Raw genomic sequence first — 23,371 nt, forward strand, 5'->3', positions numbered from 1 at the left:
GCCTCCAACACAGCCATTTCATTCCATACCTAGCTGAACTAATGGGCCAGTAAAGGTAGTTTGCCCTCTGAACACATCACTGCTTCTGACTGCTCTCTGAAAAACAACAGGCTGCTTACGTAACATGTCCTGCAGAAGAACACCTGTAAAGAGAGTCTTATGTCTGGCTCAGCAAGCAGATGTCCCACAGTCACTCTCCTGTTGCAGGGAGATTTATATGTGGCTCAACAAGCAGGTGTCTGCGTTGCAGTCCTCACTTCATAGACGGGTTTTCTTGTGGCTGAGAAGGCCCCCCAGATTTACATTTGACTAAGGCCTGGTCCACACTAGGACTTTAATTCGAATTTAGCAGCGTTAATTCGAATTAACCGTGCACCTGTCCACACCACGAAGCTATTTAATTCGACATAGAGGGCTCTTTAGTTCGACTTCTGTACTCCTCCCCGACGAGGGGAGTAGCGCTAAATTCGACATGGCCATGTCGAATTAGGCTAGGTGTGGACGGAAATCGACCTTAGTAGCTCCAGGAGCTATCCCACACTGCACCACTCTGTTGACGCTCTGGACAGCAGTCCGAGCTTGGATGTTTTGATCAGGCACACAGGAAAAGCCCCGGGAAAATTTGAATTCCTTTTCCTGTCTGGCCAGTTTGAATCTCATTTCCTGGTTGGACATCGGGGCAAGCTCAGCAGCACTGGCAACGATGCAGAGCTCTCCAGCAGAGGAGTCCAGGCAATCTCTGAATAGAAAGAGGGCCCCAGCATGGACTGACCGGGAAGTCTTGGATCTGATCGGTGTGTGGGGCGAGGAGTTCAGTGCTGAGCTGCGCCAAAAAACGGAATGCAAAGACCTACGAGAAGGTCTCCAAAGCCATGAGAGACAGAGGATACAGCCGGGATGCAACTGTCTAGTTAATTATTAAAAATACTTTGCTGTTAATTACTGTTTCCGTCATGTTTTTTCACAGAAGACTGTGTTTGAAGGGGGGGGGGAAGGGGGTTGGTAATTGCATAGGACGGTCACCTTTACCAGGGTACAGACACGGGGGCAGGATCAGCAGCAGGTCACACACACAGTGCAGTCAGTAGGCACCCTGGTCAGTATGGGAGGTGGTTTCCAGGTTCTGTGTGGGTGGGGCGGGGGATGTGACTTTGTAGCGGGGGAGGGCGGTTACAGATCTTATGCAGCGGTCCTTGTCCTGGACCGCAGAGTCACACAGCAGAGGAATCTGTATCCGTCCTCCTCCGCCACAAGGTCACATAGCCCCCACACACAGAATCCCAAAAAGGAGGGATGGGAGGCTCCATTGAAATATCCAGTCCGGCACTGCAGACCGCTCTAGGAGCAGGAGCCTGTCATTCCTCGAGTTTAGAGGCGGTCTTTACATCACCGCACACCCTACCCAGCACAGTCTGTGTCCCAGTTTCAACCCTTTAACGCAAAGTCATTAATAAAGAAACCTTTGTTAAGTAACAATGGAACATGTATTTTATTTTTACACGTGTGTTGGAAGTGGGGGAAACGGGGTGAACGGGGTATGTAACTGCAGAGGATAGTCAACAGTAACTGGGTAAAGAAACAGGGGCAGGTTCAGCTTCTCTGTAAAGAAACTGAACAGTCACAGGTCACGCTGCTCGCTGGTACTTGAAGAGTTCCTTGTCGCTGTCCAAGGCGCCTGTATAGGGCTTCATGAGCCAGGGCATTAGCGGGTAGGCTGGGTCCCCGAGGATCACTATAGGCATCTGCACATCCCCAACAGTTATTTTGTGGTCCGGGAAGAAACTACCTTCCTGCAGGTGTCTAAACAGACCACAGTTCCTGAAAACACGCGTGTCATGAACCTTGCCTGGCCACCCGATGTTGATGTTGGTAAAACGTCCCCTATGCTCCACCAGTGCTTGCAGCACCATTGAAAAGTAGCCCGATTTCTCAGCAGCTGACTGTGGAAGAGGTGGACGATAAGGTGCAAGGAGGTTAAAACGGCCATAACTGCAGTGGGCTCCATGATCGCAGTGCTGTGGCGTCCGCGCTGTCACTGACCAGAAAAGTGCACGAACAGATTGCCCGCAGGTGCTTTCAGGGAGAGAGGGAGGGCGTGATTGACGGTTCAATGATGACAGTTACCCAAAACCACCCTCGACACATTTTTTCCCCCAGCAGGCATTGGGGGCTCTACCCAGCATTCCAATGGGCAGCGGGGAGTGCGGGAACTGTGGGATAGCTTCCCACAGTGCACCGCTTCCAAAGTCGACGCTGGCCCCGTTAGTGTGGACTCACAAAGTCGAATTAGTGTCCTTAGTGTGGATACACAAATTCGACTTCGTAAGGTCGATTCCACAAATTCGAATTAAGTTGAATCGAACTACTCTTGTAGTGTAGACATACCCTAAGTGACCAGGCCTTCCCCCAGCACTGTTCATGATAATGAGTAATTTGCCCATAGAATCATAGACACATAGAGCTGGTAAGGAACCGCAAAAGGTCATCTAGTCCAGACCTCAGTGCAGACGCAGGACCAAGTATACTTATACCATCTCGGACAGGTGTTGGTCCAATCTATTCTTAAAAATCTCCAGGGATAGGGATTCCAAACCGCCCTTGGAAGCCTATTCCAGAGCTTAACCTTATCGTTAGAAACATTTTCCTAATATCTAACTTAAATCTTCCTTGCTGCAGATTAAGCCTATTATTTCGTGTCCTACCTTCCATGGACATGGAGGAAAAATTAACTACCACCCTCTTTATAACAGCCCTCAACAGTCAGGTCCCTCTTCAGTCTTCTGTTCTCAGGACTAAACATGGCCAGTTTTTTTAACCTTTCCTCATAGATTAGGACAGTTTTCTAAACCTTTATCATTTTTGTTGCTGTCTTTGGGACTCTGTCCATTTGTCCACACCTTTCCTAAAGTGTGGCACCCAGAATTGGACACAGTACTCCAGCTGAGGCCTCACCAGTGCCGAGTAGAGCAGGAAAGTTACCTCCCGGGTCTTACGTATGCTTAAAACTCTTGTTAATATACCCAAAATTATATGAGCCTTTTTCGTAACTATATCATATTGTTGACTCATTCCATTTGTGATTGACTATAACCCCCATCCTTTTCAGCACCCAGCCAGTTATTCCACAATTCGCAGTTGTGCATTTGATTTTTTTCTTCTTTAGTGTAGTCCTTTAGACTTGTCTTTGTCAAATTTCATCTTGTTAATTTGTCAAGGTCATTTTGAATTCTAATCCTTGTGACTTTCTATCCCATAATGCTTTATAGAAATATGCTTATGAGTGTAAATATGACATAACTGAAATACATTTTATTCTAGATATGCCATGTAACGTATCTTTGCAAAGGTTATGATTTACTGAATATATTTATCCTATTTGTATGCATGTATCATTTTTATATCTGAAGTTATGAATGTTCGCTCTATGCTTGTATTTAAATTGTTTGCTGTAGGAAGCACATAAAACAGATTTGGTCAACATATTATGTGAAGGGGTTATTCAAGTAATTTGAAATACTTAGCTAACAACGGACTTTGGAAATGCCAATCCACATCTGAGCTTTTCTGGGAATGTTCAAACTAACATGTAAACAATGGCATTGGCCTGCAAAAAGCTGGATCATTCATAGACATGTGACTTGCCCAGGTGGCTAGAGACTCCATCTTGTGATTGTGAGGTGAGACAAGAGAGAGACTATATAAGCCCCTGGAAACCCCTCCATTTTGTCTTCAGCTGGCTCAAGAGATAGCCTCTCCACCCCAAAGAAATGCCTGAAAGAAACTGGAACAAAGGACAGTAACTACTGGGGTGTAAGTGATTGCTGGACCCAGAGTAGGAAGGAGTCTAGTCTGTCAAAGAAGCTTATTGGAACCTCTCTGAGGGTGAGATTTACCTGCATTTAGTTTCCTACTGTATTAGGCTTAGACTTGCATGTTTTTGTTTTATTTTGCTTGGTAATTTATTTTGTTCTGTCTGTTATTACTTGGAACCACTTAAATCCTACTTCTTATATTTAATAAAAATCACTTTTTACTTATTAATTAACCCAGAGCAAGTATTAATACCTGGGGGGGGGGTGTAGCAGTGTGTGACTCACCCCTGTGGTGCCTCCTGCTGGTCTCTCAGGGAATTAGCTCGATTTCCAGCCCAGAGCACCCTCTGCAGGCCGGTGATCTGCCACAGCTTGGCCCCCATGTCCCTCCCAGGACCCCGGTGCCCTTTTAATTGGGTGTTGCCCCCCTGGTAGTACTCCCACAGTTCTGCATCTCCCTCTCACAGGGGAACCCCCACCCACTATCCCCACTTCACCTCAGTCTTGGCTACTGCCCAGTCTCCATCTAGCCCCCCATTCACTGGGGCAGACTGCAGTATAAGCCACTCATCACAGGCAAAGGGGTTCAGACCTGCTGCCCCGTTGCAGCCCTGCACCTATTCAGCCTATAATCAGGCCTGCAGCCTGGGGCTTTCCAGGCCAGAGTGCCCAGCTCCTCTGGCCCTTCCCCAGCCCTACTCCCAATCTAGGTGTCTTGCTTAGGTCCCTGCAGCCAGGCCTTTTTCCCCCTACAAGCAGAGGGAGACTTACTGGGCTTCTGGTTCACAGCCTCTTATAGGGGCCAGCTGGGCCTGATTGGGCCATGGCCACAGCTAAGCCTACTTTCCCCAATCAGCCCAAGCTTCTTGCCCCAGCCACAGCCCTCTCCTGGGCTGTTTCAAGCCCCACAGGGCAGGAGAGGGTGACCACCCTGCTACAGGGGCAAACAGCTGTGCATATCTCTCTATCAGTGTTATACAGGGTGAACAATTTATGAGTTTACCCTTTATAAGCTTTATACAGAGTAAAACTGGTTTATTTGGGGTTTGGATCCCATTGGGAACTGAGTATCTGGGTGTTGGAGACAGGAGCACTTCTTAAGTTGTTTTCAGTTAAGCCTGCAGCTTCTGGGGGATGTGGTTCAGAGCTGGGTCTGTGTTTGTAGTAGGCTAGCGTGTCTGGCACAACCAGGCAGATTACTGAAGTCCGAAGCTGCTAAGGAAAACGGACTTAGAGGTAATCTCAGCACATCAAGTGGCAGTCCCAAGGGGGTTTCTGTGACCCAGCCATCACAATCCTGTCTTCTGAAGTGCTTGCAATCCCTCCCCACTTGGTGTCACCACAAATTTTATAAGCATACTCTCCACGCCATTATCCAAGTCATTAATGACAATAATAAACAGTACCAGACCCAGGACAGACTCCTGTGGGACCACACTGTATATGTCGCCCCCCATTTGACAGCAAACCCTTGATAACTACTTTCTGATTGTAGTCTTTCAACCAGTTTTGCCCCAACTTTCTAGTAATTAAATTTAGACCATATTTCCCTAGTTTCTGAGAATGTCATGTGGGACTGTGTCAAAATGTTTACTAAATCAAGATATATAGGTGCCGACTCCATGGGTGCTCTGGGGCTGGAGCACCCACGGTGAAAAAATGGTGTTTGCTCTCCGCCGGCAGGCCCCGCTTATCAGTGCTTCCCCCTCCCTCCCTGCGCCTCCCACCTGCCGTGATCAGGTGTTTGGTGGCATGCAGAAGGCTGGGGGAGGAGCGAGGGCACGGTGCGGTGTGGGGGCAAAACGGGGTGGGAAGAGGCAGGGCAGGTATGGAGTGGGGGCGGGCAGAGGCAGGGCCTTGGAGGAAGGTGTGGAGTGGGGGTGGGGTCTGGGGCACAGCCAGGGGGTTGAGGCCCCCCGGCACATTAGAAAGTTGGCGCCTGTATCTAGATACATGATGTCTACAGCTTCATGCCATTCACTAGGCCAGTAACCCTCTCAGAGAAGGAAATTAGGTGGTTTGTCATGATTTGTTCTGGATACATCCATGTTGGCTATTACTTGTATCCGATTAAATGGACAGTTGTTCCATTTGCTGGAACTAAGTTTCTTCTCAAAAGGCAAGGGGAGGAAATCTGTCATCACTTTGTGTGTGATCTCCCCCACTCTTGAACCATTCTGTCTCCTCGCATTGCTGCTTTCCTCTATCTTCTGCTGACATATTGCACCAACTGCATTATTCTATTAGAGTAACTTCCCTTGTTCTGCTAGATTCATCTGGCAGAAGTGGCTTCTTCTGCACCCATAATGTGTACAACAGGCAGGGGAAGGGAGACCCACTGCTGGTCCCAGTTATAGTTCTGCTCCACAAAGCTTAATGTCTTGGCTAATGTTTCCTCCATATATCAGTAGGTCTGCTCTGCAGGAGCTAAACTAAAGCAAAGTATGCATCTTTTTAGTCTACACCCTGACTAATCCCTTTGCAGACACAAGCAATAGATGGCATTTCGGGAATCATTTGTATTATTCTTATAAAAGAAAGGTCATGCCCCCACAATATATTTTGCCTTAGACACTAGGCGGACTCTCTGAAGCTGATGACAATAGTAGATTTAGGTGTGCTGTCTCCCACTTCAGCTCTGAACATGGACAGCAGTTCTTCAGGGGAACCCGAGGGACCATCCTTTGCGTTTCCTACATTGCCTCTGCTGCCAGCATCCTTATCCCTCTCCTCCACCATTTTTCTTCCAACACGACTAGATCTAGGTTGCTGTACCACAAGGCAGGGCTGTACAGAAGACCTACTGCTACCATGGAATCACTGAAAATCTCCAGGCCAGTCAAATCAATTCACAGGATGAGAATAGCTGCGGGGAGAAGGGGGAATAGATAGATTCGGAGCAGATAGATAAAGCACTGAAAGATCTTTTCTCCTCCTGAATGTGAGTGAAGTCACAAGGAAACCCACAGCCACAGAGGAAACAGTTTTCAGTTTGTTTATTACATCCTCACAGTATTTGCTACAGTAAAGGTGAATGACAATATTCCACTTTACATTGTAATGACATAAATCAGTGATAATGACAAAGACATCATCAGCCAAACATCTCATATGAGTTGGGTGTAAGTGACTCTTTCAAACAAGAGCAGCTAATGTAGAGGGAACTCCAGATGGAAACCCTAACCACTGCCTTCATCTTAAACTTGCATGGCAAATAGGAAGGATCTACAGAGATCAGCTTCTAGGTCCCGTCCAAACTGCAGTTGAAGCTCTGCTAAACAACAACTTTGGTGTGCAGATATCATGGTGATGGTCATGGCATAAGAACCTAATTAAAAGAGAACCATAGAACAGACAGCATCTTAAAGGAGCTGGCTTCCCAGGCAAGATGTCCAGTGATTCAATTCTCAATTCACTCCTCCCTAAGCTAAGGCTCTCATGTGTCCCTTCTGAACCACACAAAGTTCCTGAAAGCATGTCTGGTTAGGAAGACACCTTAACTTGCATTTTACTCAGGCCTGGTACCAAATTACCCAACCTAGTAATACCAGCTGGTACTGAAAGTTCCCTCTCCCTGTTCAATGTTTTCACTGGCACCCTTATTTCTGACGCTTTTAATGAAGGATACAGATTCAAGGTGGTATTGGTGGCTTTGACACAAGGAAAATGGAAACCCAGGTCCCTGTTCTGATTGTAAAGAAAGGAAGAGAGACCATATAAGGGAGATGAAACACTTGGCTCACAGTTCTTAAAGAAGCCAGTTCCATCCATGGGTTACTCATTGCCTGCTCTCATTGCTGTAAATTCCACTGAGACCCATTCTGTTGCATAAGTAAATATAAAATCAGACATGTCCTTCTCCCCATGCCCCTCCCCCATCCCTTTTTAACTGGTGGATGTAGACATGAGCAGAGCAATATGCAGATACTCCTCATATTGCAATGTGGTTGGCTTCACAGTATGTGAAAGCAGAGCTGATCCTGATCTGCAGTGGTTTAGATTCAGCCAGTGTGAAAGGGTGAAGAGTACTGGGATATACAGATACACAAGCTGTCCATTGAGCCAATAGCAGCTCCACCACTCTAGTTTAGCAAATTGTACTGTGAATACCAGAGAGGAAAATAAGCTGGGAATTGGACCACAGCCCATCTGGGTTGGTAAACTGGTCAGCTGGGCTTCAAACCAGATAGAAAAGGATTGGAAGTGTGAAGCAGTGACTGGAGACAAGAGACTGACACCAGAGCCAAGTCCTCCACAACATCCTTGGGGTGTGGATTCTCCCAAGAAGAGCCTCAGACAGCCAGTCTCTCCTTATGTGCCTTTCTGCACAAATGGTTAATTTTTTAGGGACTAGACTCTCAGCCTCACAGTTCCTTTTCTCCCCTGCCCCGTAACCCTTCCAATTACACACCCTGGAGCTTCAACTGAGTTTATTACACAGCCTTGAATTAGAGGTACAGCTTTTAATAAAGCCGCGGGGAGGTGCAGAGAAAAAATAACCCACCTTGACTACGCAAATATATGACACACATCTGTAGATGAACACTACCTTGTGGAAATTGGGAAGCTAAAAGGAAGCACAGCAGTAATCCCAACAAAGCAGCTATTGACTCCTAATCTAATAGGAGAACTGGAGTAATGACAGCACCAGCCCCCACCTCACTTTGCCACACCCTGCCAGCAAACATGGCATGTGGAGCTTTAAAGACGGAGAAAAGGGGACACAAAATTAGAAACAAGCCAAAATCTTCAGAAAGCCCCAAAAATATGTCTGAGGCGGGAAATCATTTCTGAAGTAGCAGCAAACATGCCTTGGTTTCACTTCCATCATCTTTGACTTGTGTGTCAGAGCGAGTGCTGTGCTAAGACGCAAGATGACTGCAGCAGCTCCAGCACAAAAGGTGAAATGGAATGTAGCCACGATGTGTGAAACTGTTCCCCCTAGCAAGGGACAGGTGACAGGTAAGATGACAGGCATTTGGTGGGTAGGGACAGGTAACAGCTACGCAGCGCAGTGTGTAGTGACAGTCAGAGGTATGCTGCAAAGATATTAAAAGACAGCAGATAGGTATCTGGGGAAATGAGAGGCATCATGAACAGGTATGTGACAACAGAAGACAAGTATGTGGGGACGGGGATGTGAGGATAAATGAGAAGCATGAAATAATAAGTATGCAGTTATGGCTGAGAGGTTGGTGGGAAGAGGGGAAAGGTATCCATGGACAAGAGGTATGCAGGGACAGCTTTTTGAGGATATAGAACATGCGTGCAAAGATAAATGAGAAGCAATGGTAGCTAGGGACAAGTATGGGGAATGTGAGGGTAGGTTTATAGGGACAAGTGAGAGGCATACATGGAGAGGAGACAGATATGCACTGACAAGTGAGAGGCACTCAGGGATTGGCATGAGGTATGCTTTGATATTGCTCTGAATGCTGTAAACATTTCAATTTTGTTTCTGTATCAATGAACATTCAGTTCAGTTTGATATATGTGCTGGTACGGGTCATTGGAAGTATAGCAGAACCTTACGTCTCCCATTACTAGCCAATCTTACATATGCTGCAAAGAAATCACAGTAAAGATCCTCTACTGGGAAACATTAAATAATTTATATATAAAGCACATACACATTTGCTCATACATGCACTCACATATACATTCCCTCAATACTCAGGCCTAGTCTACATCTTAAACTTAGGTCGATCTAGCCACATTGCTCAGGGCTGTGAAAATTTTTGCACCCATAATTAGGGTGACCTAACCCCTGTGTAGACACAATCAAAGGAAGGATTCTTCCATCAGCCTAGCTTCCTGCCTCTCAGAGCAGTGGATTAACTACACTGACGGAAAAACCCATTCTGTTGATGTAGAGCCGTAGTGTAGATGCTTCCTACTGTGGCACAGCTGCCGTGCCATAGATGAGGCTGTAGTGTAGACATACACCAAGATGATCAAGACCTGACCCGTCATATTTCCCAGTGTGGAAGGCATGGACTCGTCAGTGCACTAATGTTTACATTTAAAGGGACACAGACAACTTCAAATCTGGTTAATTGGGGGAAAAGGTTAAAAGCAGTTTCAGTTTCTACCCTGCCTCTGTGTCCCTCTGTGAAATTTGGTAACTTTAAAATTATTTTTAAAAATAGGAAAATGCATTTGCTCTTCCCTCTTGTTGTCAGAGAGCCTCACAAATTGACCAGCTGTTGAGGGGAAATAGCAAATGGGATCATATGCAAAGTGTTGTCAAATGCAAAGGTAGAAAAAACCTGTTTTTTCTCCCACCCCTTTTGATTATAGCAGCCTTTGTTATAACAATACTGGGTCCAGAATTTTCAGAGGGAAGTGTGAAAAGTTGTTGATGCCCCTTTAACATCAATAAGAGTTGAAGAAAAGGCAGGCTATTTCTCTTTGAGAATTTATCCCTATAGACTAGCATAGTGTTTGCAATGGCTGAGGCTAAATCACCATTTTCTTTACGAGCTCCTGATTTTAAAGGAGAAGATTACATAACTTTCCTATTTTAATTCAGTTCAGGCTGACTTTAGCATAAAAGACAGCAAATGATGCTAATTTCTTGTGTTTTTTTTTTTTAAAAAAAGGCTTTAGATCACTAGGTTGTTTTCTATCTGTCCTTACTGCCATGAATAGTAGTGGAGCTCAAGACAGCAATGTTGGAGGGAACCTCACTGAGCATACATCAGGAAGCCCTGCAGATATCTTAGCATGGGGATGGGCACTAATCTGGTGAGCTGCCCAGTCTGTTCCAAAATCTTCAATAGAGTGACAAATTTTCCATAGCTTCACCCCAATCACCGAGTCTGGATGAAGAGATATAAGCAAAGGGGTGGGGGCATACAGCTTACATCAGGTAAAATCAGGGCCAGCTCCAGCGTTTTTGCCTCCCCAAGTGGCAAAAAAAAAAAAAAAACCTGATTGAGCTTCAGCCAAAGTGCTGCTGAAGACTGAAGCAGAGCAATTGAGCTGCTGCCGAAGTGCTTCCTTCGCTGGTGCCTGGAGCTGGCCCTAGGTAAAATCACTCAGCCAGGGGAAGTCTTTTTAAATGGACAATCAACTGTCTGACCTCCTATTGTTGGTGGGAGAAACCTCCCTTCTCCTCCCCATCCCATATACTTTCTATCCAGCCCTTAGCTGTCTAGCTGTACTTGCCCTTCATTCCCAGTCATGCAGGAACTCTCACTTTACTGGGGGATTTATGCCAACTGGCTGACCTGATCTGTGCAATGATATTTTCTCACAGTGCTCCTATAGTAGGCTGAGCTCTCTGCTGAATAGGTTGGCATCCCAAAGGGCTGGGAAGTATTGGCAGGCACTGAGGATACCATCTGTTGAACTATCCCCGGAGTCCTTAATGTGCTGTGGATGGAGCCTTTTTGGGTGCCTTATAAACAAGAAGTAAAAATGACCAACTTTCTTCTCTTTAAAAATGATCTTTATTCTCTTTTAAAAGCATTGACAATGCATCCCCACTAGCACTTTCACTGAGATGCTGGTCTAGATAATATTTAATCCTGCCTCAGTGCAGAGGACTGGACTAGATGACCTATCAAGGTCCCTTCCACTCCTACATTTCTATGTTTCAGTGATTCTTCACTTGAAAAAAGGGCAGAGTTGTGCATATATGCACCCTTAGCATTCACAATCACAGTATGTGGATTAATATAAAAGAGATAAAATATACATAGCCCTCCCCTGCCTTCACAATCTCAGCACTTTCAGTGTTGTCACTGGTGGTGGTCTCTCCCAGACCATAGCGTCATAAAAGGCAGCTAAGACCTTTCAACCACTCCCTGAAAGCCACCATATAGGCGTGCCCATCCTGTCACACTGAAGAGTGTGCTCACCATTCCAAAAGCTATAGAGTCATTGGTTTCATGCACCAGTTCACTTTCATGCAAGGAGTCATCTCAACACTTCCGCATTAAGGAGCAAATTCTCTGCATTCAGCTCCCATTGACTTCATCTTAACTCAACAGGAGCTCCCCACATCTAAAGACAGAGCACAGCCTAACTGAGGGTGCCATAGCTTGTGTCCTAGGGAGAAGAGTTCACCTCAGTTCCTCAGTAGCTCTCTCTTGGTGTCTGCCTCCAACTGCACAGAAAACATATTCAGAATGTTCCATGATCCCTGTGGAGTGATGTAAGTAAATTTTTCCCAGTGTCTCTCAGTGATCTCTCCCCGCCCCTTGCACTTTTTATCTTACATCTGCAGCACAATGGGGATCTATATGTGGTTTCATTCTGTTTAGTAGGACAAAAAATATAGCCCAAGAATGATCAAAGAATAATTTCATCAGTCTTTGATTCCTTCTAGTGCATTGCACAAGGTTCCTGAGATCGTTATCTCTGCAATCTCGTTTGCTAGGTTGACAAAATGTATAAGCTAAGGGAATTCATGATAGATTCTAGAGGTACTTTTAAAGAAAATAAATAGAGGGGTTGCACTATAGGGCCTGCATTTGGGTGCAGATGTATCCTACACACCTCCTGGGTGTGGTGTTCTGTCCCATCTAGTGACACTGAGACCATTTAAAGAGAGAGATAAAATGAGTCTGCTCTACAGCCTTACCTAACAGCTAGTTGGCTTTTAGCTCATGCAGTAGAGGCTCATGCACTAAGCTCCAGAGGCCTCAGCTTCGATCCCACCTGCTGATGACCGAGGTCTGTCAGCGTTACACAGATTTGGTTCCACACAACTTGCAAACCTGTATTCCAGTCCCTGCCACTTATTTTACAATCCAGTTGCAAAGGACATCTGTAAACAATGGTTCTCAGATCACAGGGCTCAATGCCCTTTCCGATAGTTCCTCTAATAGAATGAAAATTGACCCATGAGAGGGTCTCTCTCTAACAAAGTGGTTTGCAGAATGAAAAGTAGAGAATCAGTTTTAGAATAACAGTGCTGTCAGATGCTGTAAGGTAATCTTCCCTTAGAAAACACATTTTGCCTATACATATAGCATATAGCCTCTGGTGCCTGAGAACTCTGACCTGCTGCACATGACTCTGAAATGAGACAACCATGCTCCCCACCCCCATTCTGATCCCAAACCACAAATACCCAGTCACCTGGAGCCCAGTGTCACCAGCATGCAAAACTTTTTGGCTATTAGTCAACACAATGGCATATGAGTGAACTCCTGTTCAGCAAAGCTAAGCCACTCTGCACCTAACCACGCACCAGCTTTCTCTCCTCTCCTCTTCCCATTCAGCCCAAGTGTCAATTCCATCCAGTGTTCACATTATAGAGATAGGACTTGGAAGAAATTTATTTAAAAAAAAAAGTGATGCCCTAACAAAACCCTCCATCCTAATGAGAAAAACCTCATAATGACTACAGAACAGAGGCTGTACATCCCGCAGCTCCCCCAGCACAGCATCCCTCAAAACATTGCTTGAAAGCTGTGTCCTGCCTAATGCATGGATGTGAAATACCTTTTGAGATCCAGGCAGCTTTTTCCTATTTGCTGTGAGTAGCTTTAGACTCCAGTCCATCCTGTTTACTCAATGTTGAATCGAATTTTTAATCCAAACTTTTTGGGATAGCAAACCCACGGACCACCCTAAACATAGAAATTGGAGCCTATTGTAAATTTATTTATGCATAACTTGGTGGTTGTGTGACACAGTTGATGTCTGTGCATAATCTTTTCTTAAGCTATGCAACAAAAATATGGAAAATACAACAGCAAATAAGTGTCTTATATACTGCTTCAAGACTGGACTCTCATCCCGTGCAAAACATGTTTCCACTCTCTTATCTGTCTTCACAGTAGGGACCACATCTCCATAGTTGTTTGTACAGCACTGAACACACCGTTAGCAATCAATAAATAAAAGCAGTCCATGGACAACACATAAAAATAACTTCAGTATCAATGTTATCAGCTGCTGCATGAGGCCAGAACAGAGGCTATTTTTAAGTGTTGTGTGCGGTGTGCTACACTGCACACAAATCCCTTTACTTTTACCTCTCTCTGTCATGCCCAGTCATGCAATGCATGAAACGTGTGGTCTCACATAACAGGCGGGTCTTGCATTCCCCTCCTTTGTTAGCAATTAGCATGATGGAGCATCACTTGTTGCCTCCCAACTACAAAGCTCTTCTGGGGCAAGAAGCATCTTTTTGTTATGGTTTTGGTACAGAGCCTAGCACAATGGAGCCCTGCTCCATGCCTGGGGCTCCTATCAAATAATAATTATAATTTGTACTAGAATAACTTCTAGTAAGGACATTTGGTTTGGCCTCCTGGGGAGGAAACTTTGGCTCCTTGACAATTCACGTGAAAATAACATTCTGTTTCCCTCCCCTAAAGAAAAGGGCTTTAGGGTTGGGGGGCATCATCAGATAGGAAGGGGGTGCAGCAAGGTCATGGCTGACATCACAGTGTGAGCAACAAAAATAGAAGAAAGAGCTGACTCAGTTGATCCGTTCTACCCTGGGAGACATCCCAAGGCCTGCAGCTTTAGGAACCTCATGGTCTCTAGCTTGGAGTCCCACGCCCCCACATGAGTGACAACAGTGCTTTGGATTGTGCTCAGTTACACTAGTTTCATGACTGCCCTTAGTGTCCCCTCCAACTATGTGGGATAGGTGAGGGTGGGGAAGAGGCCTGAAAGGATGGAAGTTCATATTGACATTATTTACCAACTAACCAGTGTAGTAAGTTTTGGGAAACCTGCCTTCTTGATAGATGACCCAGTGCACCACAGAGGACATATTTCTGATCCTGAATAGGCCAGAAACTGCTAGGTGCTACCACTAACCAAACACACACAGAGACTCTCCAAAGAGTCCTAGAACTGTGTTTGGGTCACACTCTGAAATGGGCTCCCCCTTTCTCTCTCCTGTTCCTCCTTTACCCCTGCTTTTTTAACACCAATGAAGTTTCAGATTTGGAAATGGTTTTGACTGCCATGGGAAGCTTATGGTTTCTGAGGGTCCCATCCCTGCTCTAGCTGAGCCTCCTCTGGGTTTGGGTGAGCAGGTCTGTGTAAATTTTGGATCTCAGGAACCTGGGGTAAGAGTCTTTCTCCATGAGGCTGTGCACTTTCCCCTGGGCCTGGTCAAAGCAAGATAGTGAGGGCTCCTGCACATTATTTCTTGTCACCTCCCGGGTCTGGAAGTCTATGTTCACCTAGGGAGAGAGACAACAAGAAGGATTATATAGAGTAACTCTGGTTTATATAGTTAATAACACAACAACATAACCTTTTGGGGCAGGAGAGGGAGGGATTCATAATAAGTCACTGCCCAAATTTTCTAACTTAGGTGGCTTAAGTTAAGCACTTCAATCCATATTAATTTCAATATTAGCTGTGTGTGCTTAGCACCTCTGAAAACCAGACCATTTTTATTTAGGTGCATAGGTGTGAATTTAGGTGCTTAACTTTAGGTACCTACTGCAAGTCTGAAAATGTTGACTCACAGTCTTTGTCACCCCAGCTATCCCATCACTCATCAAGACGCCTATGAATTTTTACAAATTTGGCTCTCTATACATTTAGTGTTTTGGATAATGAATTGTTAAGATTTTAGTAATAGTTTAAAATTACTATCAAATAGCTTTAAGTTATTTTTGTTTTACAATAAACTGTTTGACTTTTCTCATAATTTCCCATGACAACTACTTACTAAAATATATTGTGCCTGGACTTTTCCATTTTAAACCCCCTAAACTTATGACTTTAGCATTTTTGCTGTGACAAATTCCTGAATTTTCCCAGATTTTTGCCCTGAAAACCAACCAGTCTTAATTATGGTTGTCATGTATCAGAGGGGTAGCCGTGTTAGTCTGGATCTGTAAAAGCAGCAAAGAGTCTTGTGGCACCTTATAGACTAACAGATGTTTGGGAGCATGAGCTTTTGTGGGTGAATACCCACTTCGTCGGATACATGCATCTGACGAAGTGGGTATTCACCCACGAAAGCTCATGCTCCCAAACATCTGTTAGTCTATAAGGTGTCACAAGACTCTTTGCTGCTTTTGTGGTTGTCATGAGAAAGATGGTGCAAAGCCATTCCTGTGTGAGAGAGTTTGCTGCTATTCATCTTTTGAATAGGGAGGCTTCCGTGGTACCCAAATATAATGCAGTCAAAAAAGGGAACCTTTATCTGTGCCTCCCCTAAGATGGTTATAGCATTAGTTGGCTGTGCATTATGCTGGTGGGTCATTTCAAATTTTGATACACCAGAGGTCATGACTGTGGGATCCAATTTTAGATATCACCCTTTAGCTATCATAGGGATCAACACCTCCTAATCTAACCTAAACCCAAGTGTCTAATCCCAGCTGGAATGCATTCAGTGCCACAAGACACTGGATCTCCTCCCACTCCAGCTGACGTAATGAGAAAGACTGCCATTGATTTCAGTGGGAGTTCAATTTGGCCCTATAGTTGACCAACCTTCAGCTTGGGCTTGAGCCAAAGTACCTTTGAGTCTCTTGCCCCTGGGTCCCCCACTCCTGAGCAATCTTACTGTTCCCAGCAGGAGTTCAGCTCACTCTCAGGGTCTTTTCAGCACCCAATTTATAGTCTCCTTGTCTCTAGCCCCTGGGAGCACTCCCCAGGACCTACCACAGTTCACTGGCTGGAATCAGCCCTCGAGGGCTTTTGCTTATACCAAGATTGTAGTGTCTATCTGCCTCAAATGGGGTGGGGTTTGAAGGAAAATGTTAGCAGCTGCCTCAGGCTCAATTTTCCTTGTTGCTGGAGCTTACCAGGATGCCCTAGAAGCTTCCTTGTTCCTGGAAAAACTCCCCTCATGGCCAGGATCACCCTTTTAAGACCCACTTCTCCAGGTGTAGCATGTTCTGCAGGTGCACGTAATTGATACTGCCTGATTGCAGGAATGCTCATTAGCCTTTCCACCAGAGGGATGGGGGTGTGCCCCATCAGAGGCCCAAATTACCAATATTAGTAGGTCACAAGTTGTGGTTAAAATCTGAGTTTTCCCCACTGGAAGCCCTGTTGGAAATTGGGTACACATTCACTAGAGGAATCTGTGAGCAGGCCCTTGCTGAATAATCAATATGACATCACAACGTGACATCACAATGCATGATATAACATCATAAACTGTGATTATGTTAAAGGAGAATTCACAAGTCCAGGCTCTAAGTTGTGGCTACACTTTCTATTCAGCACCGTGTGCTATTGCTCGTAACTTTCAGAAATTCTAACAATGCTGAATTCTACAAATTCAGAGGGCTGTAGGGCCTAGATTGATACATACACCCTAACTCTTGGAGATTCAACAGGTTAGACCAGTTGCTGGGAGTGTTGTTGAAGGCCGTTTTGGGGGCCTATAAATAATCAATTTTGATACTTGTGAAAGAATGGAGTGATGTCTCTATCAAGCCATTGATTCTCAGAGGTTCCCCACTGGAGGCTTTGGGATGCAGGCTGCAGTAACTCAGATATCCAGATACACTGGCCAACAGTAGCTAGTGAAATCATTGGTCAGCTCATTACATCTGCAGTGGTCCCCTGAAGAGTACAAAATCCCAGCACTGGGGATGTGAGTCACTGATAGTGGAGAGATGTGGCCAGGGGCGGCTCCAGGCATCAGCGCAGCAAGCCTGGGGCGGCAAGCCGCAGGGGGCGGCCTGCCAGTCGCTGTGAGGGCAGCAGTCAGGCAGGCTTCGGCGGCGGGTACGCCAAAGGCGCGGGACTGGCAGATCATCCGCAGAAACGTCGCCGAATGCTGCCTGACTGTCGTGCTTGGGGCAGTAAAAAACACAGAGCCACCCATGGATGTGGCAAACAACTCCCCTTTCCTTCCCCTTGCCAAGTGAGTTTCCCTGCAATACCTTTCGCTCAGATTAATCCCACCAGAGTGTGTATGCCTACCAACCTCTCGAGGAGCTTGCACATCAATGAATTCTTCAAAGATCCTGTGGGCCTTGGATGCCAGTTTGGTTGTCGACCGGGTCTTTTTGAACTCCTCGCAGGCCAGCCAGAACTCCAGATTCTCCTCGCTGAACTCTGTCTTCAGGAAGGCGCGGAATGCAGCCACCCCATCTACAAGGGGGAACATTGGATTTATGGAAGAAAGGAAGCAACTTCAGACCAGATAAAGCCTCTTTACGTTATATGCCACTGTTCACTCATCCCCAACAAATACGACCCCTATTCGTTTCAAAATCTCTGCCATTGGCACAAAAAGATTTAACTGCTGATCATGTGGTTTTTCTACAGCAGGCTCAATTACTGTCCTCCACAGGTTACAGTTACATGAGGCTCCCATGTGGTTAAAGGAACCCCCTCCTGTGTTGTTTTTTAATCCGTGTTTTGCTAGGAATGTAGGTAGAATTTCAAAGGGATTTGAGAGCCTGACTCCTATAGGGTCCTTTGAAATTCCCAGGCTCAAGTTATACATTCTGCTTGCCATATAGTTGTTAAAGCCTCACTTTGTAAAATACATTTGTCACTAGGTAAAACTGTTTATAAAATACATCATTTGTGAACTTGTCTCCTTTTACATCTGGGCTTTTCGTTACTTTGGTTTATTATCTTGACACATTTTTAACTCTTATTTGTACATAGGAAGTATCTTAGAATTTCTAACCATAACATCTACAATAAAAAGGAAAAGGAAGGAACACTGAGTGGTTACCACGTCGCTAGCGAGGTGGTCAAAGTGCTCTTATCACTTTTAGTGCTTAGCAATTGTGAGATTTCGATGATGTTTCTGGCTAGCTCAGGTTACAAGTTATGATTACGAAGATTTGGAAATTGGAGTGTTCTGATTTCTGTGTGTAGACAGATTTATAAAAAGAGGCACATGTGGACGCAGCCACTGTATTTACTTTCTCTGCATGTATGGGATCCAACCAATTCAGCTCTGGAATGAGCAGAATTGAAATCAATGAGTGCTCCACCCACTTATGGCAGAGCTGAATTTTGCCCTTTCAGACCTTTCCTATAAGGTAGGGCTGTTAAAGAGTTTATGACAGGAATCCTACTTGGCCAGCATTACCCTGTTCCGAGTTTGTCTCTAAAAACATTTATGGGACAGGGAATGCAGTCAGTGAAGAGAAAGAAGTGGTCTTGGGGAAATTCACGGAAGGTCCCTCCTACTCTCCCTGCCCTGAGTTTGGGAGCTAAGCTCCCCTGCCTCTCCCTGAGCTGGTGAAATAAGAACTTCTCAAGCACAATAATCTAAAGTGGGAGCAGCAGGAGGGGCTGGTGTCTGGCTGGGGAATTGATGGGGCTCTAATCTTTCCTGCACTAGTACCAGACGGGAGCTCCCTTTCTGACTCTTTTCTTTCCCAGAAAGATCCACCCCTTGCTGCTTCCTCCCCACTTCCAGTGGGCAGAGATGGAAAATGACAGAGTCCGCTGCCTCCAGCTCTCCCCCTCCCCCCGCAGCCTGGGGACAAGAGAAACCCTGCCCCCAGCCTCCCCTCCCCTAGCCAGAATCCAGGAGATACTCGGGTTGCCATCTCTGAGATGCAGAACCCCACCCCCACCTCAGCCCTTAAGGGAGCCCTCCTGCTGTCCCCTACCAGGAGCCCCTGCCTCAACCACTCCACTCCGGACGAGACTCGGGTCTCGGGTCTTTTTGTGACAACTTGTATTTGGCACTGGCAGAAGACAGGATACTGGGCTAGATGGACCAATGGTCTGACCCAGTATGGCCATTCTTATGTTCAGTCCCACCTTCCCAGTCCCCGATGCTGGGAGAAGCCACTGCAGTTTCAGCAGGTTGAGGGCCTGGCACACACTCAGATGTCAGCCACTCTCCCAGCCATTTGGCATGCGTGGTAGTTACAAAATCACTGTGTGGACATATGTGTGCATGGCTTACAGGGAAGGTTGGTCCCAAGTGAAAAACCAGCACATTAAATCTTTTCACCAGCAAGGCAGTACAAAAACTGGCCAGGCCGGTTAAAAACCAGCCAGCTGGCAACCATAGCTGCTACCGGGACACAGAATGGTTCTGTCAGCTCCCTCTCCCGTCTTGAATGTCTGATCTGATGCCTTACGTCTTCCTGTCACCTCACATCCGCTCCCCGCAAGCAACTGGGAATGGTTTTATGAGAGCTGGGGTGAAAGTGCCTCTTCCTGATTGCTTTTAAGTAGCTAATGTGAGATTATGGACAGAAAAGGGACACGGGGATGAGATGCTCAGCTACAGCTGTATCACATCAACTCTTTGGAGTGTCGTTTTTTTAGTCTCCGTACTGCCCACAGAGAGGGGGAAATGTGGTCTCAGCAAGGTGCTGTGCCAGCAGCAAAACGAGGGCTTTTGTTGTGCGTACAGCAGTGCTGCTGAAACTGAATATTGTGATTTAGATCCAATGGACTGTACAGCTCCAGCCCCGCGTGCCTGAAGGAGACATTAGCCCCTTTCTAAGCCAGTGGTACAGGGACAAGCCAGAAATATGGCTGGGGCAGGAGGTGTAGCAGGAACACATTGCACTCGGGCTACTGTGAGCTGCTCAGTGGCTTCATAACGTGATATTTTAGGCACCTTGAGACAGAGATGCTGCTGAGGCTGCTCTAGCTTACATCAGGGCCTGCTCCACTCCCCGGCTGACCCCAAAATTCAGGAGGCAAGAAGGTGGCACACAACTTGTGCCCTCTCCAGAATCTAGTACCCAGTGTCTTTCCTGGGGAGACAGAGTCTCAGTGGGAAGGTGAAAACTCAGGAGCAGACTGGGGAGTCTATGCTGCAGGGATCTGTCAGTATGGGATAGCAGAGAGTTTGGAGGGAACAGAAGTTTGAAGGGAAAAGAACAGCAGATCCTGGTGCCATAAGGCTCTTTGTATGTAGCTGGTTCCTGTAGTGTTTGCCCTTAAACATTCCATAGCTGGTTAGTGGATACCCTGCTGAAGCCTTTTACAATGACAATAAAGAGCTTTGCGATATGCTTCTAGACACCCTGCCTCTCTTCCTCGGTTTTGATTCTCCCTCTGCTTTTTGTCATCCTTAGCACTGACACGGGGTCACTCTCCAAAAACAGAAGCCTTGCCAGGGGACGTGATGAACAGAGCATAATGTCTGGTCAAAGGAAAAGCTTTCTCATGATTGATGTAGCAAGAAAGACCTTTGCTTCAACTCTGCCCCAGAGAGCAGCCTGGAGCAGCCAGGGAGCTGGGGCAGCAGCTGGAACCAGGAAGTCTCTGCACAGTTCTCTCCCCTTGTTCCTGCTCTGACTTTAGTCAGTGGCTTTTCATTTCTAAATAAATATAGAAAGGGGTTGGATATGAGTAGTAGACATTTTTCTCTTCCTGTTTGTACTCTGTCTCTTTCCCTTCTACTTCCTCTCCCCACTTTTCTCTCCTCTCCATAAACTTTCTCGCTTCCCTTCCTTTTTCTCACCCTCCCTCTCCTTCAGGTCTCTTGCTTAGCCCCCTTTCTTCATTCTGTCCCACCCTCCTCACTTTTCTTCTTTTCACCTCTCTCCCACCTTCCCTTCTGCTCTCCTCCCCACACTCCCTCTCTCTTCTGTCTATTCCTTCTTCTCTCTTTGTTGCCATCCTCTCTCTCTCTCTCTCTCTCATGGCCTTATGCAGGAAAGACTTCAAACCAAGGGGCCCCCTTGCTGCATGAAGTCCCACTGCTAACTTGCACTCACTCATAAGAGGCTGATCCCCTCCTGACTTCCCACATGCTTCTGCCTCCTCCATGCATGAGCTCTCTGTATGTGGAGAAAGCCCTTCTTTTTAGATCAGACAGCTAGGATCATTCTGAGTCATTTGGGAGGCTGGAGGTGATGGAAGAGGGAGCATCAGAGGACTTTCTTGGGAGGGACTTCAAAACCTAGGGCTGCCCTGCTCCATCTCCCTTTTTCCTTCAGCCTCTGGCTGATTTCCACCACTTATGTTCTCTCAGTGTGTGGCCGATATAAGATATGCCTCTGTCACTCTCCCCACGGTTACTCAGAGTTGTGAGGCACCTCACCACCACCTGCCCTTAGCGTGAAGCCTGCTATAGCTCATCTCCTTGAAACCAACAGCATCTGGCCATAGACAAGCACCAACTTCTAGGTCTCCACAGATCTGGCCCTCTCTATGCAGGCTAGTGACAGACACACACCAGCTCCTGAGCCCCTCGGCCAGCATCCACCTCTGCAGTATCTAGCTCCTGTCACTGGGCACTCTCAGAAATCACCAGATGAGCTGTCCCTGAAGGGACAGCTCACACACAGCTTGACTGGAACCACTCAGGATCAAATTCTTTAGGACAGCTCAGCCCTGTAATCTATTGATAGTGAAAACACATACCTTTCATTACAAAGATTAAGATTGAAGAGTGAGCAAGGATAATAAAAACAGGTTACATATAAAACATGCTTCTTAGAGTCTAAACTTAACACTAACAGGTTAAAATTCTTGTCTAAGCAATTTCTCACCTAAGGCCTCCCAGCATCATTAGCCCAACATGGCCAGGATCCAAAGGCATCCTTTCCCCCTCCTCTTTTAGTCCAGTCAACCTTTGAAGTGCACCCCCATATAAGACTCTTCTCCCCTGTTGCTGGTGTGCTCCCCCTGTTTGTTTCATATCTCCTCCATCGACCTGTCTTTCCTGTTGATTTCACATGCAAATAGGCTTTCCAGTGTGTTGGCTTAATTTACATGTGACAGAGAGATACACATCTTATCTCCTCTCTGGAAAATAACTATTTGTCAGCTCCTCCTGGTTACAGAGTTTAAAACATATTTTAGAAGGTACACATCACTCCTGGCACGGCCACTGTATGTACATCTCTCAATGCTTATGATGACCACTATGATATAAGCTTTAATTGGATACCTCGCACAACAGTCTTCATTGATAAATACTGTGGCAGCAGTTTTGTTACATGTAGTGAGTGTGTCAGGTCTGATAGGAGTTGCTGTTACAGAACATTGAACCCTTTGCCAGTTGGCATTGAGGGTACAGCCTGTGAGAGTAAACAACAGGTTACGGTGCACTGTAAAATAGCTTCCACACTGTAATGCTGCCCTGCAGCGCAGGGTAGGAGGGAAGAAGGGAATTGGAGAAGAGTACCGGAACTAACTGAAGTGCAAGGGTGGATTTAGGTCTCTAGAATGTTGTTCCCGGAGTTGTAATTTGGCCTGGATGCTGAGTTTAAGACCTGCACGCTCATGAAGAGAATCGGGAAGCATTACTTAGCACAGAGGGTCAATATCTTTGTTTCAAAGCACTGCTCACTCAAATGAAGGGACTCTGGCAGCACAGTACCACCAGGACTATGTCAGGTTCAGTACTGACTTGAACAGAAAACCATCATCTACTGAGTCACCTACTGAAGTATCAAATTAAGAAGCATGGAACAGCTACAAAGTGTGATATATAAACTACATAACATAGATAAAGTGCAGAAAAAAGAGCAGCACGGGGAGTCTTCAGATGGCGCAGCATGGTGCATCTTTAGAATATACAGACCACAGTCTTCAAGATCATGGCATTTTAAGAAGATATAGGTGTACTTATTTAGGGGCATGATCCTTTAAAATAGGTCTAGTATATTTATTCAGGCATCTGACCCCAAAAAGGAGCTTTGGATGTAGGGATCACCTGA

The 23,371-nt window shown here is 46.0% G+C and overlaps 1 protein-coding gene across 1 annotated transcript in view; it reads right to left on the reverse strand.

Moving 5' to 3' along the window:
• Positions 1-13,813: 13,813 nt before the first annotated feature.
• RGS8 (regulator of G protein signaling 8) overlaps positions 13,814-23,371 on the reverse strand; it is a 32,574-nt gene continuing 23,016 nt past the window's right edge. Inside the window, exons 5-6 of the mRNA XM_039486715.1 lie at positions 17,692-17,858; positions 13,814-14,971 (exon numbers count right to left, since the gene is read on the reverse strand). Coding sequence (XP_039342649.1) covers positions 14,789-14,971; positions 17,692-17,858 — 350 coding nt within the window. The 3' untranslated portion in view covers positions 13,814-14,788. The remainder of the gene's footprint in view (positions 14,972-17,691; positions 17,859-23,371) is intronic.

Source organism: Mauremys reevesii, linkage group 8 (genome assembly GCF_016161935.1).
Source record: "Mauremys reevesii isolate NIE-2019 linkage group 8, ASM1616193v1, whole genome shotgun sequence".
Classification (NCBI taxonomy): Eukaryota; Metazoa; Chordata; order Testudines; family Geoemydidae; genus Mauremys; species Mauremys reevesii.